Source organism: Patagioenas fasciata, chromosome 2 (assembly GCF_037038585.1).
Source record: "Patagioenas fasciata isolate bPatFas1 chromosome 2, bPatFas1.hap1, whole genome shotgun sequence".
NCBI classification, from domain to species: Eukaryota; Metazoa; Chordata; class Aves; order Columbiformes; family Columbidae; genus Patagioenas; species Patagioenas fasciata.
Genome location: NC_092521.1, coordinates 121303796 through 121325210, shown reverse-complemented (window position 1 = coordinate 121325210; position 21415 = coordinate 121303796). Strand labels below are relative to the sequence as shown.

Sequence of the window (21415 nt, the reverse complement as noted above, 5' to 3'; positions counted from 1 at the left end):
CAGAGCTCTCAATTAGACTGTCAGAGTAATTCCATTTGCTGTCACCTGAGGTTGTCCACTTCAGCTCCTCTGGCATCTATTCCTGAGCACTGTCTAAGCAACAAGGTTTATACCATTTTCTGTTTAATTAGCTCTCTGGAAGGGAAACCTGACCTAAACTAATATTTGGCCTCTTAACTAGAGGAGTCGCCCTGTCATGGTACCAGGACAAGCTATGTTAGTGAACAGAAAGAGATCTTCAAGGTACGAGTAAAGCAGTCCCATAGAAGAGTTAACCTTGGTCCAGAACCTGAGGGAATGGCAGCAAGATTGGCAGGGGGAGGTTTAGGTTGGACATTAGGAAAAGGTTCTTCACCCAGAGGGTGGTGGAGCACTGGAACAGGCTCCCCAGGGAGGTGTCACGGTCCCAAGCCTGACAGTGTTCAAGAAGAGACTGGACAAGGCCCTCAGACACATGGTGTGAACTGTGGGGCTGTCATGTGCAGGGACAGGAGTTGGACTCAATGATCCCTGTGGGTACCTTCTGACTCAGGACATTCTGTGATTCTATGATATCGTGAACTGCATCAAATCTAAATCTATGAATAGAACTGTATCAAAAAGAAGCACATACTCTACTTTGACAGGATTTAGATTTCAACTAGTTTTATAACAGGCACTTAAAGATAAAGCTCCTAATTTTCAGTCACATTGAACACTTGCAGACGTATCTGTTTCCAGTTAAAGTGATGGATGCTTAGTGAAAATGAGCCCTGAGTGAGAAAGAAAGTACCAAAAAGGTAAATAGATGTAAACTGTTGAAAGAGAACTTCTCTTAATCCAGTCTTCCTATTTCAATCATAAAAAAAAAAAAGCAAATAAAAGTCACCAAAGAATCTACTTTCATTTTTAAAAATAACTGAATCTACTGGATATTTTTATTGATTGTTATAAACTTAACAGTGCACTAAAAGTTTTAGAGGTGCTGATGATACAGTCACTACATCAACCAACATTACTACCTAAAATTAGCATAATTTCATCTAAGGGTTAAAATAAAATATTTTATTATATTTTTCCATTATACTGTGCATGGATACATACACTTCAGTGTATGTTGAGCTTAATACTGATAAAGAAACGTTAGAAAAGCTAAAAGGTTCAGGAAGTAACAGCGTATTCCATCATTATTCTAAATTAACTTCCATAAACTTCTTCCTCTAATCTAAAAAGACAGAATAAAAAGAAACTACAAACATAACTTAATGAAGTAAAGCAGTATCACCTCATGCATTCATGATTGTAAGAATTATATCTTAATTTGGCAACAATTTGCAATATAAAGCCTTCAGGGATAAGAAGGAACATGTAGAAATAAAAATTTTAAATACCTTTCGTGGAAAAAATTAATTCTGTCAGTAAACTAGAGAATTGCTGTCTAAAGAAGAAATTCAAGAGACAATGTATACAATTCAGACCACTACTTTTATAATATAGACAATTATGTCAGTAAACAAAAAACTCACATCTAAAGAAGAAATATAAGAATATAGATGATCCAGACTATCACTTGTATAATTTTTGAGGAAATAGTTAAGATTTTTATTCTCTTCTCATCTAAGTTCTCCTTTCTCCTCCAAATTCACTGTAAAGGAACTGCTATGGCTAAGAATACACATTATAAACCGTACTGTCTTATTATATACTGGTACTTATTTTTTAAAGTTATCTTATTAAAATTCCTCATCAGTTCAGAGCCAAAACCCTCAGACTTGTATGTTGGTCCCTCATAAAGGAAGAACTGCATATGAAAGAGGGCAATGTGTACTATATAGCTTACTGACAAGCTTTAGTTTATTAAAATTCTTGCTTACACAGTACCTTGCACATCCAAGAGACATAAAATTATCCTTTGTAACCTCATTCACTATTTCTGATTCAAATACATTCTGCAGGTGCCACACTTTAAAATGAGAGGATTACGCACATTCTAAAAGCCTGATACAGTTAATTCGCTATAGCTGTATGTATTAATTTATCCATGCAAGTCTATTGCCTATACATAATTTTTTCTAGGTTCTATGAAGTTATTACTAAAATGGTATGTAATTCTGTACCTTATATTTACATGCTGTTTATAAGCAGAAATGGACAGATACCAAGCTCCTCCTTTTTCAAAGGAGGCTTACACACCATTTCTGACTCCGCTGCCTAGTTTCAGTGAAGAAGCTCATCAAAACAACATAATCCAGACCAGATTAGACAAGAAAAAAAATATAAAAGACATCAAAAAGTAGTTTGAATAGGGGAAGGATTATCAGTTCTAAAACAACTATTAAAAAAGTCTAAAAGGAGGATCTGAAGAAAAGGAGGGGCAAGCGTAGGGGAAAAAACAGTGGAAGCAGAAAGGTGAGAAGACTGACTAGATCACAAATGTGAAGAGAACAAGTGTAAAGCAGAAACCAAAGCTGAGATTTCACTTAGTTAGGATTAGGTTGAACTTTAAATGTAATAACAAAAAGCAAACAAAAAAAAAAGGCAGAGTAAATTAGGAGATTCAAATAAGAGACATGATGATACATTTGGAGTGAAGTATACAAGCGTAACTCTAACAAAGGAGTTTTGAATAAACTAAATAAAATGGATGAAAAGGCTACCCACATTAGCATTAGGTACTTAATATTAAATAAGAATATCCTTTCTGAAACAGAAGGTATCTTTCATGACTGCATAACATGGAAACTGCAAGACTTAAGCACTTCAGCTGTACAAATCTGCTACCTTAGGGACTGCGTACAAATAATTAGAAGTTGAACTTTGCCACAAATATGGATGCCTAGAATAGGCATTCTGTGTCACTGTTGGAAACAGTTGTTGGAGAAAATTAGTAAATAAATATTGGAATATTTACTACCTGGGTTCTGACAGACTGCAACATTATACCAAGACTGAACACACCAAATTTGGCTTATCATTTACTTATTTACAAGTGTACCAATACCCTCATTTTGACACATCATTGAATATGCCTGTTCTTTGAGTTGAAAATCAGCTTCTATCTCAAAGTAGCAGCACTGAAATCTGAACTTGTGATCCCTCAATCTTCTACTCCACCATCCTAAAACTCCTTATACCTATATTACACTTTTTGTCACTGTTAGATTTTCAGGAACAGAAGGTATGTGGAAATGACGTTTCCTGCATTTTCTGAATATTTTGTTCCTTTATAGGCAAGTAAAAGGGACGCACACACTTTTCAAACTCCTTCCTCCTCTACTGTTCTAGTTCAGAGAGTAATTCTGCTCTGATAATGATGAATCTTCTAATACTCCAGAGACCCAAATACACTTCAGAGTAGTTCATAATGAAACCGAAGAACAGCAAATTTACCACACAAAACTGAAAGCTATATAAACTATAGTACTGAAGGACATAAATTATTTTTATTTTCTTGAATTCTTATTAGATACATCAAATAAAACTTCTTAACTGGCAATAAAAACTACTAGTAAATATTTATAATGCATATACTCAAGACACTGTGGTAATTCAGAATTTATTACAAAAGGTTAGTTTGCCATTTTTATAAATAGTGAGACCGTATACAAATACTCACTCCAGACAACATACTGACATAAAATCTAATTAAATAAGCTTAGAACAAATAAAATAAAATTATTATTTAAGTAAATTTAATTATGATTTCTTAATTATTAATGTAAGAATGCAAAGCTTACTTATAGGTAATAAATTGCTAGAACAGGGCAATTTATTGAATAAATAGCAGATCAGAGGCCACCAATGTAAAATAAAGAAATACAGCAGCCAAGATGTCAAGCTGCAGTCAAAGAACATTAAGCACAGTGACGGCAAATTTAGTCAATATTTTCAGGATTTGCATATCCAATGCTTTACTAGCGAAAGCAATAAAATTTACACGGAACCTCATTTTAGTTTTAAGTCAGACATTCAAAAATTCTAGTCTGTTCATTTTAACTACTTCTATTACATTCTGATTCGCAGGAGGATGTGGGGACAAAATGTCATTCACATGCTCCTCTACCTCATATCCCCATACCAGGCACTACCCTATCCCCATACCAGGCACTAAACATTGTGAGCCACTCACTGCCTGGACAAACTGGCCCTGTGTCTGTGCAATAAAAAAAAAAAAATAACACACACACACAGAAAACCAAACCAAACCAAAACCAACACCAACAAAAAACCCACAAACATTAGAGCCAGTATATGAAGTTAGCAGAAAAGAGCACTAATTTGAAGGCTGGAGAGGTTTGAAAAGCAATAAGGTTTTCTATTGGTACATCAGTAACAAAAATAAGACTGAGGAAACTGCATTCACTGCTGAATGAGGTGGACATAGGAAAGGCTCAGCCGGTCAACATCTCCTGTGCCTTAATCTCTAATGCTCCCAGGTCTTCCATGCCCATGTGCCAAACAGCAAAACCTGTGGTAGTGAAGTAGATCTACAGGAGAGGAAGATGAAGGTAGGGGACAACTAAGTGAACTGGACGTGCATAAATCCGTTGAACCAGAGAGGATGCAACCAAATGTGTTGAGGAAGTCAGTCGGCATTGTTGTGAGGAAGCAAACAACTTCAAAAGCTTGTGATGATCAGGAGATGTTCCTGTTGACTGGGGGCAGGTGATAAAGGGCATGCCCACCTTCCAAAGGGCAAGAAAAGGAAGCCCTAACTCTGTCCCCGGAAAAATTACAGAGCAAATTTTCCCGGAAGCTATCTGCAGGTACGTGAAGGGCAAGAAGACTGGTAATAGAACAGATTTATCAAGAACAAAACCCATCTGACCAGCACAACAAGCTTCAATTACAAGATGACTGGCTCAGTGGACTAACAGAGTAGGTTTAATTTCCTTCAGAATTAATAAGGCTCTCAAGATGGTTTCCTATACCTAACCAAACCGCAAAGACCTGGACTTAAGTAGACTACAAGGTATGTAGAAAGCTGGTCGGACCACCAGACTCAAAGGGTTGTGATCAGTAGTAAAAAGCTGGGGCTACTAAGAGTCAATATTGGGGCCAATACTGTTACTCATAGTGTGTTCACAGATGACTCAAGCTTGGAGCAACTGGTTGAATCAATGGAAGGTTATGCCAGCATATACAGGGATTTTAAGCCAGAGAAATGGGCAGTCAAATGCAAAGTCTTACACCCAGGAAGAAGTAACTCCCACAAAGCAGTTTCACAGAGAAGGATCTGGAGATTCAACAGAACAGGTCGAACACAAATCAGCAGTGTTCCCTTGTGGCAACAGAGGGCTGCATACATACCAAGCGCAGCCAGCTGGCTGAGGAAGGTGTTTTTTCACTTATGCTCCGAAATGTAAGTCTATCTGGCCTACTGTGCCTCAGTTCAGTATCCCACTGTAAAGTGGACTTCGACATATGGTGGTTAGTTCAGAGCAGGGCCACCAAGATGACTGAGGGCCAGAAACACATGATGGTTAAGGACAGGCTAACAGAGCTAAGTTTGTCCAGCTCAAAGACAGCTAAGGATATAATGGGTGTTTTCCAACACCTCAGAGATCATTGTAGAGAAGATGGTGCAAGACTCTTCTGGAAGTACAAATGAAAGTTCAGGAAGAAATGGACACAAGTTCTAGAAAGGGAAATCCCAATTAGAAATAAGGAAAATATTCTTCATAGTGATAGCAGTCTCACATTGAAATGGGCACAGAGTTTATAGAATAACCATTCTTGGCGTCACTTAAAGCTTAAGTAGCTAAAGCCCTGAACAACCTAGAATGCAACTAGAAACTGGAATTGCTTTGACAGGAGGCTGGACTACAAAACCTCCAAAGGTCCAAACCAGTTTTTCTTATGATTTGCTTCTGCTTATAAACAAAAAAATGGAAGGCACTTGATCTTAATTTTCGTTACATGTGACCATTGTTTGTGCTTTATTCTCTGTAAAAAAGACTATATGAATGTAGCTAGAAAACACTAAACATGCCCTTTAACATATATCTGGCAATGAATGAAGATGTAATTGTGAACATTAGGGATTTTTCTTCCCGTTATCATCCTGGTAGCACTCTGCTGCACTCACTTTTGAATGGCAAGATCTCTCTTGTAGTGGGGAGCCCAAAACTGAACACTACTCCAAATGTGGTCTCATTAGTGCTGAACAGAGGGGAAGAATCACTTCCCTTAACCTCCTGGTTGCTCTCTTGCTAATGCAGGTCATGTTGCCATAGCCCTTCTTTGCTGATAATGCACACTGCTGGCTCATGTTCAACTGTTAGCTGGTACCCCAAGTCCCTTTCTGCAGAGCTGCTTTCTAGGAAGCTTGTACTGCTGCAGGGGGCTACTCCCTCCGAGCAGCAAGCTCTTACTTTTGTTGGACTTCATGAGGTTCCTATTAGCCCATTTCTCCAGTCTGTCATAGTCCTTCTGACTAGCAGCCCTGACATCCAGCATATTGATTCTGCTCGCCCCACCAATTTAGTGTTATCCAACTGGAGAATACACTCCAGTTGGTCACTCTGGTCATTACTGAAGATGTTAAACAGTGTTGATCGCTGAGGCACACTGCTAGCTATTGGCTGCCAGCTGGACTTTGCACCACTCACCACCTGAGTGAATTTTCCTGCCCACCTTTTCTTGCATTTAAACAGTCTGTATCTCACCAATTTGGTGATAAAGGGGAGTATGGGAGAATGTGCCAAAGGCCTTCCCAAATTTAAGGCATACAACACCCACTGCCCCCCATCTTGTCCACACTGTTGGTCACATCCCCATTATAGAAAGGAATCAGGCTGGTCAGAGGGCTGGAGCATAAAACATACAAGGAAAGGCTGAGAAAGCTGTTCAGTCTTGAGAAAAGAAGGTGCAGGGAGGATCTTATTGGTGTCTACAACTAAATGATCAAAGGATAAAGAGAAGCTGGAGATAAATGTTCTCAGAGGTGCATGGCCATAGGACAAGACGCAACATCCACAAGTTGTAACATAGGAAACTCCAAACATATACAAGGAAAAACTTGAATCTTCTGAGGGTGGTCCAGGCATTGCCCAAAGAGGTGGTGGGATTGCCATTCTTAGAGACATTCAAGAGTCAAATAGACATGTCTGAGCACTCTGACATATTTAGACCTGCTTTGAGCAGGAGGGTGAATTAGATGACCACCAGAGATCCATTCCATCCTAAAGTACTCTATGGTTTTACAGCTTCAAACATTAAAAACAAACCAACAAACAAACAAACAAACAAAACCAAACACACACATTAAAAAAAACAAAACAAAACAAAACACCACAACAACACAGAAACTATAAGACATGTGCTTATTTTTTAAGTCAGTTTGATGACACTGCACGGATGTTTTCATAAAAATTCATGAAGTTTTTTTTTTGATGTAACTTCTGCTGCTAAAGATTGTGAGACCTACTTTTTCCATAAATAATATGAAAGACTGAAGAGACTGACATACTATCATCTTGGATGCATCTACTTTAGTAGTCCTACTCTTAAAAGCTTTGAAACAAATACGCAAAAGTGACACCATAAATTGAATTTAATACTTTAAAATTTTTCTTGTCCTGTTTTTCCATCTTCGTTCATTCGTCCTTCAAACCTGCTTATAAAACATCTAGCACAAAAATTTGTTTTATGTCTGATTATTCTTTCTTTAAAAAAAAATCTTTTGCAAACAGTTGTCTAATAATAATAATATGTTTTTAACCATCTAGCTTTAGATGCTGTGACATCACTTTCCAAGAAAGATGGGTGGCTGCGTAAAGTGTAGGATAAGAAGATTGCTATAAGAGTGGAAGAAAAACTAGTAAAATAAATTGTAAAAGTTAATAAATAAGTTTCCTATTTCCATATATTGTGATATACTTTACGTATCTATAAATATTTTTGATTCTTCAAATAGTGATGTTCTGGAAAGTTGAGGTTGCTATAACTGACACAGGGCAATTTGTATTAGTATATTTGCACTGTACTCACACAAACAAGCACAAATACTTAAAACTGCATTACAAACCTTGAGCATCTTCACAAACATAAACTGTAAAAACACACCTCTGTGCTTAGTTACTCTAGATATAACTTTAAATTCACACTTAATTAAATTTAGTTCAAACTATTGCATGGGAAGAGTATGTCTTTTTTGTGTTATTTTTCAAGAAAAATATATCAAGATAAATTAATAAAAAATTGACATGTTTCAGAACGGATAAGTGATTCTATAAGAATAAATTAGTGTCTCATGGATGTCGCTATTTAGTTTCCCTACACCGAATATTCAGAAATTGCAAGTCTTCCATTAATAAACTTATAAATTAAATAGCTTCTCACTAATGTACCTTAGAATGACATCTTACTCTAATTATGAGCCAGAAATAGTCCACAGTACAAATACATTTGTGTGTTCTTGATCACCTGATGGTTTGAAGATGTTAAAATGTGTCTAAACTCTTCCTCTATTTACCACAATCTGTAGGCAATAAAGATCTCAAAAAAAAGACGAGAAAAAGGTATTTCTCCTGCTTTGCACCCCTCCAGCAACCTCCGACATGTTTTCTGCCTTGAGCTTTGCCTTGGGCAAAAATAAAGTCAAGTGGTCTCATACAAACAGTAAATGTAAACCCTCTACTCACTTCTTTCTCGTTCTACAAATTGGAATTATATGCATGGTTTTCTTCTCTTCTTCTAACACAGCTAAGTCATCACCAAGAAAAATGCAGAATACAGCACAGCACATGTACGAGCATAAAACTAATTACTTCTTTTTGGTGTCAAAAGAACGCTAACAACCCAGCAGGATAACAACGTAGTTTTCAAAAACTGCATATCACCCACTTCAAAATAGAAAGCAAATCTTGCTCAAAGATTTACAAAAGACTTATGAAAATCAAATTACAAGATGACAGTACAAACTGTCAGAACATTTCTCAAAAGAAAGGCACAGCATTAATAAATTCCACAATTATTAACAGTAATTTATATTTACTATCCCATTTCCGACAAACAAGCAGCAATACATAAATGTATGTAAAGAGAAAAGCACTGCATTTTTGCATTAATGTGCTTCTTAGGTCATGGTCTTATCATAATTATTTAAATTCAAGAGCAATACTTGGTTGACAAGGTACTGCAGTGCTGCAGGCTACAATCCTCACACAATGCCTAAAGGGTTATCACAGTGGAGAAATTCTGTTGAGGACAATGAAAGAGCCTTACCCCTTCCCGAAGACACCTCATTAGCACAGTGTAAGCAGCTGAGGGAACAACCCAGCATTCTCTGGGGTGTTCCCTTTTTCGCTCCTGAAATGAAGCCAACGGCACAAATTATTAAATCAAAAAATCACAATAATCTCAGTCACATAAAAAATGTGTAACAGATTCTTAATAAGGTTCACATTATACACATTTGAAATTAACATATGCTAGAAAATTTATTAAATTCTAGGGTAGTATTACTATTTAATGTTATTTCATGTGCAGCACAGAAATTGGTATTATATTAGCTTATTCAAATAGTCTCCAAAATCCATACCAGAATTTGCCCTACTATTTCTTAGTTTCATTGATTCCTTCTAATTCACACACACAAAAAAATATCCTTGCATTCCTCTCAATCAGTTTGAAATAAACAACTGATTATTAGGAGTAGTAACATTTCTCTTTAAATGTGATTTAATTACACGAAACAAAATTACTTTTGTCTGGCAACTAAAAAAATTGCTTTGGAAAAAAAATATTCAAAGTCATACAAGGAGATAGAAAATGTTTAATAGAAATTACTGTATGGTATAGCCTTCACTACATATCAATACTTGATCTTGTTTTGTATATTTCCTTGAAATCAACCTGTTAGAGAGGCTAATTCACTGCCAGTTGAACCAGGGGCTTGATTCTTCCATTAGAAGTTAATTAACTCCCCTTCTCTCCTGCCCTGGAGTTGCCTACAGTAAAACTTCAAGTTTAAAAGAGGACATTTGGATATCATTAACATTTAACTAAAAAAAATCCATATCTAGGCTAGTAACACAGAGTTATAAGCAACTGAAAAAAATAGCCTCTTTTGGGAAAGAAAGTGAGAAGTAATAGGCATTGGGTGTGAAGATGATCGGCCATGAAATCAATGTGTTGCTTGTCTTAATAAGCAGACAAAGGATGACAAGCAACCTTTCTTCAGAAATTATACATTTCTTGAACCCTACTGATTATATTAGCAAATTATTTTTAGCATTCTATTTAATTGTTTATAATAAAGAACATAAAATGGGCAAGGTGGGGGTTAACGATGCAGAAACAAATGACACTTTCTGAATTTCCTGATTTCTTAATGACCTATACTAATTCAACATATTTGATGTGATAATGTCAGGCATTTAATTACAGCACAGCACATTAGCAGGGAAGACTATTACTGAATTTCCTAGTAAAATTAATCCTCCTTCTTTATTCAAAATAAATCAAAACTTTATTTGCAACATATATCAATAGCAAAAATGTGTTTGTTAAATCTCCCTTTTTTTAAGTATTATGTCTGCTAACTTTGTTTTACGAGGTATAGACCAAATTTCCTTGGAAGTCATTTACAGATAATAAGAGTGGTTTGACATCTGACAGAGACATCAAATCTACTACATTCCGCCTCCTTCATTTTATCTGAATAACAACATCTAATCACAGTTTGCCTTCCAAGGTTTAGTGTATAAGTTCAAGAAAACACAGCCCTAGCTCAAAAGAAGGATGGTAGGTTACTTTCTAACAGTCAAAAATAGAACCTTCTCCACCTGGAAAAGGCAGGACAAGGCTAAGACCCAAGACAGTTAAAATGACAGCTTACGCTGGAACTGGCATGGGTCTGTTTCTCATTTCATTCAACTAATTTAATCAGAAATTCTGCCAAGTTTTTCTGTAACCATACATACTAAATGTACTATAAAATAAAATAAAATAAAATAAAATAAAATAAAATAAAATAAAATAAAATAAAATAAAATAAAATAAAATAAAATAAAATAAAATAAAATGCCTTAAGAAATTGTGCAGTCCTGAAATATTAACAGTTCTTCCATTCTTTAAGCTGATTATTGGCTTTCAGCAAGGTTTAGTCTCTAATTTGAAATTTAAAAAGGCAAAAGGTGTATGAAACTCAGCAGCATTCTTCATTACCTAAACACACCTATACAATCTGATATTTAATAAATTCAAATATATCACCAAACAGTGAGGAATATTCCTGCTTTTTGCTCACAGCCCATGTTGATTTTGGTTAAACTTTAGTTTCTGCACCCTCATAACACAAACAGCACAAAATGAATAGAAATGTTACATAGAACTTGAAAGTTTTCCCTCCAGGCAATTCACTCAAGAGTAAAAGAACATCCTCCCTGGGGTCTGCTCATGCTACTTTTTAATTGCTCTTGGCTTCTGTTTGGAATAAAAATGCAGAGATGGAGAGTAAGATCTTATTTAGCGGATCTCATACGCAAGTATGTACATAGTATCAGAGTTTAGGACTGAAGACCATTATGATTATCTGGACTTTTTCCCAGTATTTTCTACACCACAGAACCAAAAACAGTGATCCTGTATTTAACCTAATGAATCATGCTGCACCTAGATAGCTGAACTTGATTTTAAGTATTTGATAATTTATGATTTACCAAATGTTCATTAAAAAAGAAAAAAATAATCTTTATCATCATTTAATATTAATATTGTGGTTGGACCTGGAAACACTTAGAAAAACCCCACAGGGAATAAATAAATAAATAAAACCAGCCATGTCCCCAAAAAGTTACAGTTTAAGTGATAAATATTTAGCAGCTTGATAAAACAATCAAGTAGGCCGAACAGCAAAATGGAACAAGGACAAAAAGAAGAACAAAAATATTTTGTGTGCAGTTCTTAACTAATTAGATGCAGTTTGTTTTTTTTTTTTTTCTTAAATTAGTCAAGGCATAAAGTTTAGCTGTTTAAAAATATAAATCGAGAATAGACTTTCTCACTTCATCTTACACTACCACTCACTTGGTATGTGATCTTGGCAAGGTCATTCAGTACTACTGTTCTGCAGTTTAATGAGCAACAAAAGGCCTACGACACTACAGTATTCTGAGGGTGAGTAGGTACAGAACAGAAAAATGACAAGTTTTATAGAAGGGTTTTCTTTAAGAAAAAAAGTTAGTAGAAAAAGTACCACAGAACACGCAAGGACAAGAAACTGTTGAGGATCGAAATGACAAAGTAATTTGGTTTCTTTATCTACTTTTCCAAAGCAAATTTTTTTCACATTTGTTAAATTTGTAAGGATCACTGGACAGTCTTACCTTGCTGGCTATGAGGTAAAGAAGCTCACCAAGTGCTGGTAGAAGGCATTGTTTCAATTTGCTGTTTCTGAAGTTCTCTCTGATGAGTTCAGTTAAAAGCATGATTGCCTAAAATAAAAAAATAAATCATAGAACAACATGTTTAAACTTTTCTCAAACAAAAGGTACAGTTGAAGTTAACAAGCTTCATCTGGAATGCCATCTTACTGATATACTCTTCATTTACGCTGAAGAGCCATTTGCAAAGGATTCAGTAAGCATGGAAAGACAAAACCTGTTTAAATTGGAGTGGTTAATCTGTGATTTCTTTGCCATTATGTGTTCTCTAAGTCTTCCATGTTCTAAACCAAGACACTTCAAGCATGGGAGATTACGTGACAGGGATGAAGTTGTGGAGGTGGACAATAGCCTGGTGGAATGTGAGGCGCAGAATGGGAACACATGCCATCACTGACTAAAATGTCACATTGCTCATTTTTTTGAAGTAAAAGAAAAGGATGGATGACAAAATATAGTCACATTCATATACCTGCATTGTAGCTACAGCAGCAGATTTTGCTTCCAAAGTTTTTTCAGGTGCTGTAGCTGCCAGCCAGACAAAAGACTGATGCAGCTCAGAAGCCAACAATAGAGATACACAAATTTTCTGGACATAACCAAGGAAGTAGCATAGCTTGTGTGGTACAAATGTAGGAGAAGGAAAAGCTTAGGAAATGAGAAGCTTGAAGTTGAGGAAACAGATGTAGATTAATGGACAATAGGAATGCAGAAGAGACTAAGAGAAGTCTATAAGGTTAGGAGTTCGCTCTAGGGTGATAGAAAGGTGACATTGTCATCCATATGAACAATTCACAATAAATTTCTCAAGGAATTTTAGTTTCTCATTTTAGAGAACTGTGGACCAAAGACACTTTAGTGCTTACTCCCAAAGGGGAGAGCAAAACAATCTATAGTCCTTCCTCTGAAAGGGATTTAGTGCGATATGCCTTTGAAGAGATGTGCGCAGTAACTGAAGAATATAACACAAATTTTTTTCAGAATTAGGAAGACACACAGTCTTTACCTTGGGTAGTAACGGAAAAAAAAGAATTAAAAACCAAAACAAGCAAAACGCACCAACACCAAAAAAAAAAACACTCCAGTGAATCATCAGAAGCGTTTGGTCAAAAAATAGGCCTGGTTCTGTACTTTCAAAACATGCTCTCTCTTTCCACTACCTCAAATGGTCCAGCAAAACACAGTCCCATCTAGTCAGTAAGCAAGAAGTAGCTAAAAAGAAGTGTTACTCCGAGGTTTTTGTTAACATAAATCCCATTCTGTACAAAGTAATGAATATAAATGTCAAAACACATATATTGGCTGCTGATCCTTGCAAAGCAGGTGGCAAATTTGTCATAATTTGTATAACCTAATTAAAAAAAAAAGTAATATATTATTAAATTCTTGATGGAATACATATATATTACAATTTTTTTAAAAAGTAAAACATAATATAAGTTTTTTCCACAAAGAACAAACATATAGCAAACCAGTGTAACACAGAAAGTATTTCAACTGAGAGGTGTGCTAGGCACGAGACAAAAATACTGTTGTTTTATGGGAGGGGACCAATATAAAGGTACATAATCTCGAAAAAACAGAAGATAAATTCATTTTAATCTCTGAGTTGCAGTTCAGAATATCCTGATATTATCTTGATATGAGAAACTGCCTCAATGTTTATCAGCATCTTATAAGGCACTTCAGATTTATTGCAAGACATCATCTTCTAGAGATCTTTATCAGAAAACTACTCATAGACTATGTTGCTGGATTCTGAATGGTTTTCATTACAAGGTTTAAATTTTTTACAATGACAAATTCATAGATGCATAAAATCACTTGCTCAGTAAACAAATATTCTTGTCTCCTAGATCCTTTGCTAATATGAAATGCAATTATATTTTTGCAAGTCATAATATTTTGCAGTCTCAAACCTTACTGTCTTTTGTATCTCCACAGAAAGAGGTAAAATATTGACATATAGGCTTCAAAAGCTCAGATTAAATCATCTGTGAAAATTAGTCCCATTTTAGCAGACTTTGCAAGAAAATATTCTGTGAAGATCATGAAGATCCCACCACAGACATTCACAAAAAGTATTAAGGGAACTGAAAGATGAATCAGGTAGTTTAAAAAAAACAAAACAAAACAGGAGTTTCTAGAGTTTAACAATCATTTCAGAAAACAACCTTTTCCAGTCTTAAAAGTTATAAAATGTACTCTTCTGGGTTTTGTGGGTTTATTTTGTTTTAATAGTTTGCAGATATATCTGGCAATACAGCATTTTTTTCTCCCTCAAAGCACCAGAGGCTTTTTATCCTCAACTTTCCTTGTTTCTCCTTCACCTTCCGACCTTAACAGCGTCATAACTTCAACCTTTGTACAGACAAATCACATAAAAAGGGTAAATGTAGTCTTCAAATCAAACCAAAAATATCTACGAAACAAACTTTGACATTTTCCCCTTTTTTTAATGCAATGCTATGTTCATCAACAGTTTTCTTCAACTGCTTTCAGAATGTTTCTTCAGATGCTATTCAGGAACTTTAAAGAGCCTGCCATTCCAGAGAGAGCTTCATTTCCATATGTAAGAAATAAATGTATCAGTAGGTTTTAAAGCTTCTAATATATCAGCTTGAGAAAGTAGTAGTAAAATTGGTTCAAGTGCAATTCTGCCCAAAATGTTGCACACATAGCAGAAGTATTTTCTCCTTTATCAGATTTGTTTTTTATAGCTATGAAGAATTACTGTTGTTTCTGTGATTAAACAACTATTTTGAGAACTACTTCCACTGTGGAATCAATACCACTAAAAGTACCTCAGCCCTGTACTATTAACAGACATTATCCATATTCAGTTAGCACTTCTCAACTTTGCCTCTTTAGACAGAGGATGAACACACCATGAAATAGGATTTCGACCGCACGAAATTCATGAGCCATGTGATAACATGAGCTGCAGGCAATAGTCCTAGCAAACTGGCAAGGGACGCTAAATCATCATGATACCTAAGTTAAAATTACTTGTTTGTTTGTAGGCAGGACTTGATGAAGAAAATACAAATCAAATTGCACATCTGCTATAGAGAATCAAGGCAAGCTGTTCAAAATTATCAGCTTTAATGATGTATCTCAACCAGCAGAAAACCCTGACTTAATATCAACACTAATCTTGTTTTGCACCCGTGATATGTATTTTCCCAAAGCATGGTTAATAAATCGGTAAATTTTGATGAGACACTATCTAATACATTTATGGATGCAGTCCTAAAATTCTCTAGAATCTGATGTCTTATTAAATAATGAATTAAAATATTTAGTAAACTATTCATGTACTCACTTGTACTAAGTTCTGTTTGTCTGCCTTACTACTCAATTTAAGTTTTTCAAAACTGTCATTAACATTAAATACACTGGATAGATTATTCACCTTTTATTTTTTTGTTGTTGTTCATTAAAATTAAGAATTTAAGATTTGAAATTAATGAAAATGAAATCAAAGAACAATATTTGATATTGGTAAACAGAAATTACTCTTTCTCACTTCAAGATTTTAGGTCTAGCAGAACTAGTTATTATTTTTATTCTCAAGTGATAAGAAGAGGAAGTTGTTCTCCTGATATTCCAATTGTTAAATTTTTCTCATATTTGAACAACAAACGTGGTGAAACTGAGTTAAAATTCAAACTAAGAAGTTATTTCCTTTCCTGTGCACTAACAAAAACTGCCAAAAATCTAGTCAACACTGCAATAAATTCATGTTTTCATTTTTTAAAAAGCTGTTTTATTAAACAAGGGGGAAGATCTGCTTGAAGATATCTCACCCATAAGATCAGTGACTGACTTGGAATAAAATTGTTAAATCTTCGTTAAAAAGAATATGTTCTGTGAATTTTTACACTGATTATCTACGTATTTTTATAAGTTTGCCCATTAAATGTTAATTTTAGTAACTCTAAGTAGATTCATAACAAGAAAAGCAAAATTCAATTACCAAAATCCAAAGACTACTATAATTACATGGGGGTACTATGGCAGAAGGCACTGAACATTAAATAATTATCCCAGGTTATAGAGGATCCTCGCTACTCTTAAACGCTTATGGTCTCTCAAATACTAGTCTATATTTACCATAATCAGATAATGGTGTTTTTTTCTCTAGGGAGCATACAGTCTAACATTTGCCCTATGACTTCCCTCTGTCTAATGAACACATTTAAGTAATCAAATCATATACAAGTGCAGGAGATGTGAGTTCACAGAACATGCCACAGACTGAATAGGGAGAGTGTCTGTGCTGTTAAGCAAACTTAAGAAGATCTTCACATGTCCTTTTGCAACAGATGCTATGAAATAGGAAGTTGTGATTCATCATCTATATTATAAGCATAATTATATATACATACAAATATTTTTCTAGAACACATTTAACATCATATACTATAAAGCATGTATGAATATATAATTTTAAGAACATCTCTTAAATCTCTTAAAAGGAGAAAAGTAAGCTGTTTCCTGCTCTGTCATCTGCACACATTACTCCTAATCTTGACAATAGGGATTTGCACAACATTTAAAATATTCTTCCGTCTTTTCAAAAGGAAAAATAAAAGACTTGAAAAAAATCTGCTCAAAGACTTTGATTCAACATCAAAGGGCACTATAAATTTTATGTAAAGAAAGTACATTACCTGGAAAAATGCATAACCGAAAAATCAAATTTATTTAAATAAATAGTTTGACAAATAAAGTCTCCTTACCTATAGTACCTTTTTTTCTTTTCAATTTGTTTACATTTTCCCTTTCACTGAAGTAAATAGTAATGAACTGCAAGTCCTACACTGTCTGGTAAAAGCACCTTAAATTTAATAAATTGCCTACACCTTTTACACTAGCTGTCAAACTGGATGGATATATTACAGCTATAACAAGAGAAGAAGGAAGAAAGATTCATATCTGGAGAGACAGTACCTTCATTTACAAAAATAGTGTGCGGATTTGATATATTACCTGCAGCAGTTTCCCGACCCATTTCAAGCTATAGCTAGAAGTTTCCTGGCAGTTTTAGGAGTCCAGAAGTGAAAATTACAGCATATTCAAAAAGAGAACATATTTTATACCTTAAGATGTAAAGTGGCAATGTACAGATTTATTATATTACTCCATCTTTGATCTATTAGTATGACTTTCACAAGTATTAGTGGAAATTAAAACATATTTATAATTCTGCAGACCCTTACAGCAATAAAAACCGTCTATGCCTCAAGCATAATGGAAATTACTTTTCAGTTCATTTTCTTGTGAGTACACACACATCATGTAACATGGGCAAGTAATGTCAAAGCAATCTCACTTTCCTTGGAGAAAAGCACTCTCACTAGGCTGAGAAAGTACCCCCTGGTTATATTGCTGCTAACCAGAAAAGAAACTACAGTAATATTTATACTAAGTACTCTTATTTTAAATGGTGCACGAAAATAAAGATGATCAGCCTTTTCTGAAGATCTTGAGTGTGTTGCCTCCCTCGCTTCTCAGTAGAATATGAATAGTTAAAACATTACAAGGGATAACTGGACTTCACCAGGAGCTGGATCCACATGTACCCATGATCCACTGCACCTCAGAGAAAGCAGGTTAAATATTCTGACATAAACAAGTGGCTTGACTGAAGACTCAGGTGGCAAGATGGAAACAGACACTTTTGTCAAGCTCTTCTGTGGGGTGCAGATACAAAAACAAAGGGCCTGAGTCGGCAAAATATTCAGGTTTTGCAAATTTTGTGTTCAGTACAATAAACTGAATCTTGCAATGAAGAGGACTGAAAGGAAGTCTGATGATCAGACTATGGATGTGGTATCAATACTGTCCAGAATGTAGAAATAAAGAGAAGCAAATGTACAACTTATTACACATTTTCTATAGAAATATAACACCCCTAGAATTCCTCTATGGAGCAAGATAAGATGGATGTGTGACAATTTTTCAAGTGAAACACAGTGCAAAATTGATTCATCATTAAAATCATAATGTAACTGCTGTAGGAAGAGGTCTTAGCAGATGAGTACCCAACCAGATGTCATGACCTCAAATGGAGGGTCCATCAACTTGCTTTGGAATCAACTCAAGATCCCAAAGGGATACAATCAGACACAAATAGTAGAAATTAACTAGGAAATCCGTTATGTTTACTTACAAATAAAAAATGCATCTAAAAGAACTGTCTAGAAGCTCTGGGGTTTGCTTGGTTGTTGATTTTTGTGTTATTTTTAGGAAAAAAAAAAAAATTCTTCTCCTAATCTGTCATGACAGATGTATTATTACATTACCTCAGCTGCAAATGCTCATTAAAATATCCAATTTCCATCCCAGCCCCTAAGTCTGAAGCTTTTAAATGACAGGGAAAAAAAAATAACATTTGTTTCAAACAGGAAAGAGATTCTGTTTTCATTTTTGCCAAGGGCAGGAATGAAAAGAATTACTCAGGAGTCCAAAAAGTGAAGGCTCCCTGAATTAGAAGGATTTCTGCCTTCAAAATTGAGGTCAGTGACAATCAGCTGGAGCTGGTTTACAGCTAAAGATATAAGCTAGAACTAGAAACCAGTCTTCACAGAATGCGATTGGGCAGGAACATCCAAAGAGGTCTTTTCGAGGTCTTTTCCTCTTCCTCTCCTCTCCTCTCCTCTCCTCTCCTCTCCTCTCCTCTCCTCTCCTCTCCTCTCCTCTCCTCTCCTCTCCTCTCCTCTCCTCTCCTCTCCTCTCCTCTCCTCTCCTCTCCTCTCCTCTCCTCTCCTCTCCTCTCCTCTCCTCTCCTCTCCTCTCCTCTCCTCCTCTCTCTTTTTGCTTCCCTATATTTAACTACCATTCACTCTTGCCTTACTTGAATATCATGTTTCTGGATTTTTATTCTTTTTGTAATTCTCTGTGAAGTTACTCTAAGTCATCACCTTCTGCTTCCAGCCAGTGCACCTGTTATCCATTTGATTTAGAAGCCATACTGACAACTCTCTTGAAGATCAATGTCAATCAATAAAATATCCACGTAGGATATTTTAGATTGATTAATTATATTTTTTTCCCATATTTTAAAAATCCTATAGATTTTTGATGATTTTCCATAATTTTTCTTGGAAATGGTTTCCCTGAAATTCCTTCATTCTGCTCAGTGAAGATACAAACCAGACCAAACTTCCGGCTAGAAATTTCCTTCTTCTCTACAGAATTATTTTTAAAATGTCTTTCAGACTAAAATCACTTTTTTTTTCCCCAGAGCCTAGTTTGAGCGTCTTTTAGTGCTGTAATCAGAAGGCAGCAGGAAATTAGGCTTTTCAGCTACCACCAGCATGCAATTTCTATCACAAAAACATGCTGTAGCCTAATTGTGTCAATCGAGCAAGTATATGCTTTGGAGGAAAAGGCTGGATTTTTTTCTCCTGTTACTAGTCTGTGAGTTGATTAATTTGCAAGTGCAAGACAAAACGAGATGGAAGAAGGGCTCTCTTTCAGGTTCATTCTTCAAGGTACATACTTAGTTGCAAGGGCTGAACACTTCCATGAACAAACTGTAAACCAGCTCTCAGAGACCCAAAGTCAGTTGACTCAAAAGACATTAAAAGTATCAAAAATATATTAAAACCAAATTCACGGCTATGCCAAGCTTTAATAATAAAATAAAATAAAAAAAAATCTAATAGCAACACAACACCGAATTGCAATACTGTGTGATGTGACTTTGCAAACAACAGGCAACCAGCATCAAAATTCGGCCAGGAAATATTGAAAGCTTCACATAGATACGTATTTTCCAGTTTTAATAGAAAGAATCATGTGTTTCATGTCAAGAAGCTTGCACATGAAAAAATTTTCAGTGTGGTCTCTTGCTCACAGTAAGAATGTTAACTTTACAATTCATTTGCTGTATACATTTGATGGTTTTGCTAATACTGCAGCAATGTAAGAAAAGCAAATATTACACTTTTTTCACAGAAAAAAATTTGTTCTTGCTAGGTTATTTTAAGTACAGAAACAATATCCCATCTAGTTCACCTAGCCTTTCACACCCCAAGCATATCTCCAGTGTATACGACACATCCATCTATAATATTGATAAAATAACAGGTATCAGCTCTACAGTAAAACAGAAAAAAATGGAAAGTGGGAAAACCACACAATGTAAACAGATTTGTCTTAGACATAATAAACCTAAAAAAGGATCTCCTGGAGCTGTCCTTTTCAAGACATGAAATTCTTTGCCCTGTAACATGCTTTTTCTTTAATATACTAAAAATGTTTCAGTTATCTGGAAAAGCTATTTGAAAGTCAGAGGAACCTCTTTTGTCAGTCTAAGAAGTGAACATAGAATGTCCTGAGTTGGAAGGGACCCACAACGATCATTGAGTCCAACTCCTGTCCCTGCACATGACAACCCCACAGTTCACACCATGTGTCTGAGGGCATTGTCCAGTCTCTTCTTGAACACTGTCAGGCTTGGGGCCGTGACAGCTCCCTGGGGAGCCTGTTCCAGTGCTCCACCACCCTCTGGGGGAAGAACCTTTTCCTAATGTCCAACCTAAACCTCTCCTGGCAGATTCTATGATTCTACACCAAACTAGTACATATACGAAAATATCTTGAACACACTACACACAGAAAAAACTCAGAGATTACTCTATTATATATCAGAACACACCCTCCTAAACAAAGGATTTTCTGTTTAAACTTTGTGATAGCTAACAAAGGAAGAGGTGAATATGCTAAGTGGTAGCCTTTGTGTAATGAAATTCAAAATTCAGTCAGCTGCAAGTCAATTCATGAGAAAGGCTTCATTAGCCAACAGATCTGCTTGTTAGCTGTAAAAGCAAGGATTGTTCAAGTATCCCTACTGCATTTTCTATATACGGATTTAGCTGCCTAATTTTAAACAGAGAGAGGGAACTGCAGGCAGTAAGTGCTCTCAGGGCTTTAGAATATTTGGAATTTTTCCTCTCCATGAAACAGTTCTCAGTGCTTTCAAAAGTACAGGCTTGAGCAAGAAAGCTAAGGGTATCCCAAAGGTAACTGGTGGA

The 21415-nt window shown here is 35.5% G+C and overlaps 1 protein-coding gene across 6 annotated transcripts in view; it reads right to left on the bottom strand.

Moving 5' to 3' along the window:
- ULK4 (unc-51 like kinase 4) overlaps window positions 1-21415 on the bottom strand; it is a 241692-nt gene that overhangs the window by 181869 nt on the left and 38408 nt on the right. For all 6 annotated transcript variants that reach the window (XR_011737700.1, XM_065831136.2, XM_065831135.2 and 3 more), the window contains 2 exons: window positions 12312-12419; window positions 9208-9291 (listed from right to left, as the gene is read on the bottom strand). Coding sequence is in view for 5 of the 6 variants with exons in the window: in XM_065831136.2 (XP_065687208.1) it covers window positions 9208-9291; window positions 12312-12419 (192 nt within the window). In the remaining variant the exon portion in view is untranslated. The remainder of the gene's footprint in view (window positions 1-9207; window positions 9292-12311; window positions 12420-21415) is intronic.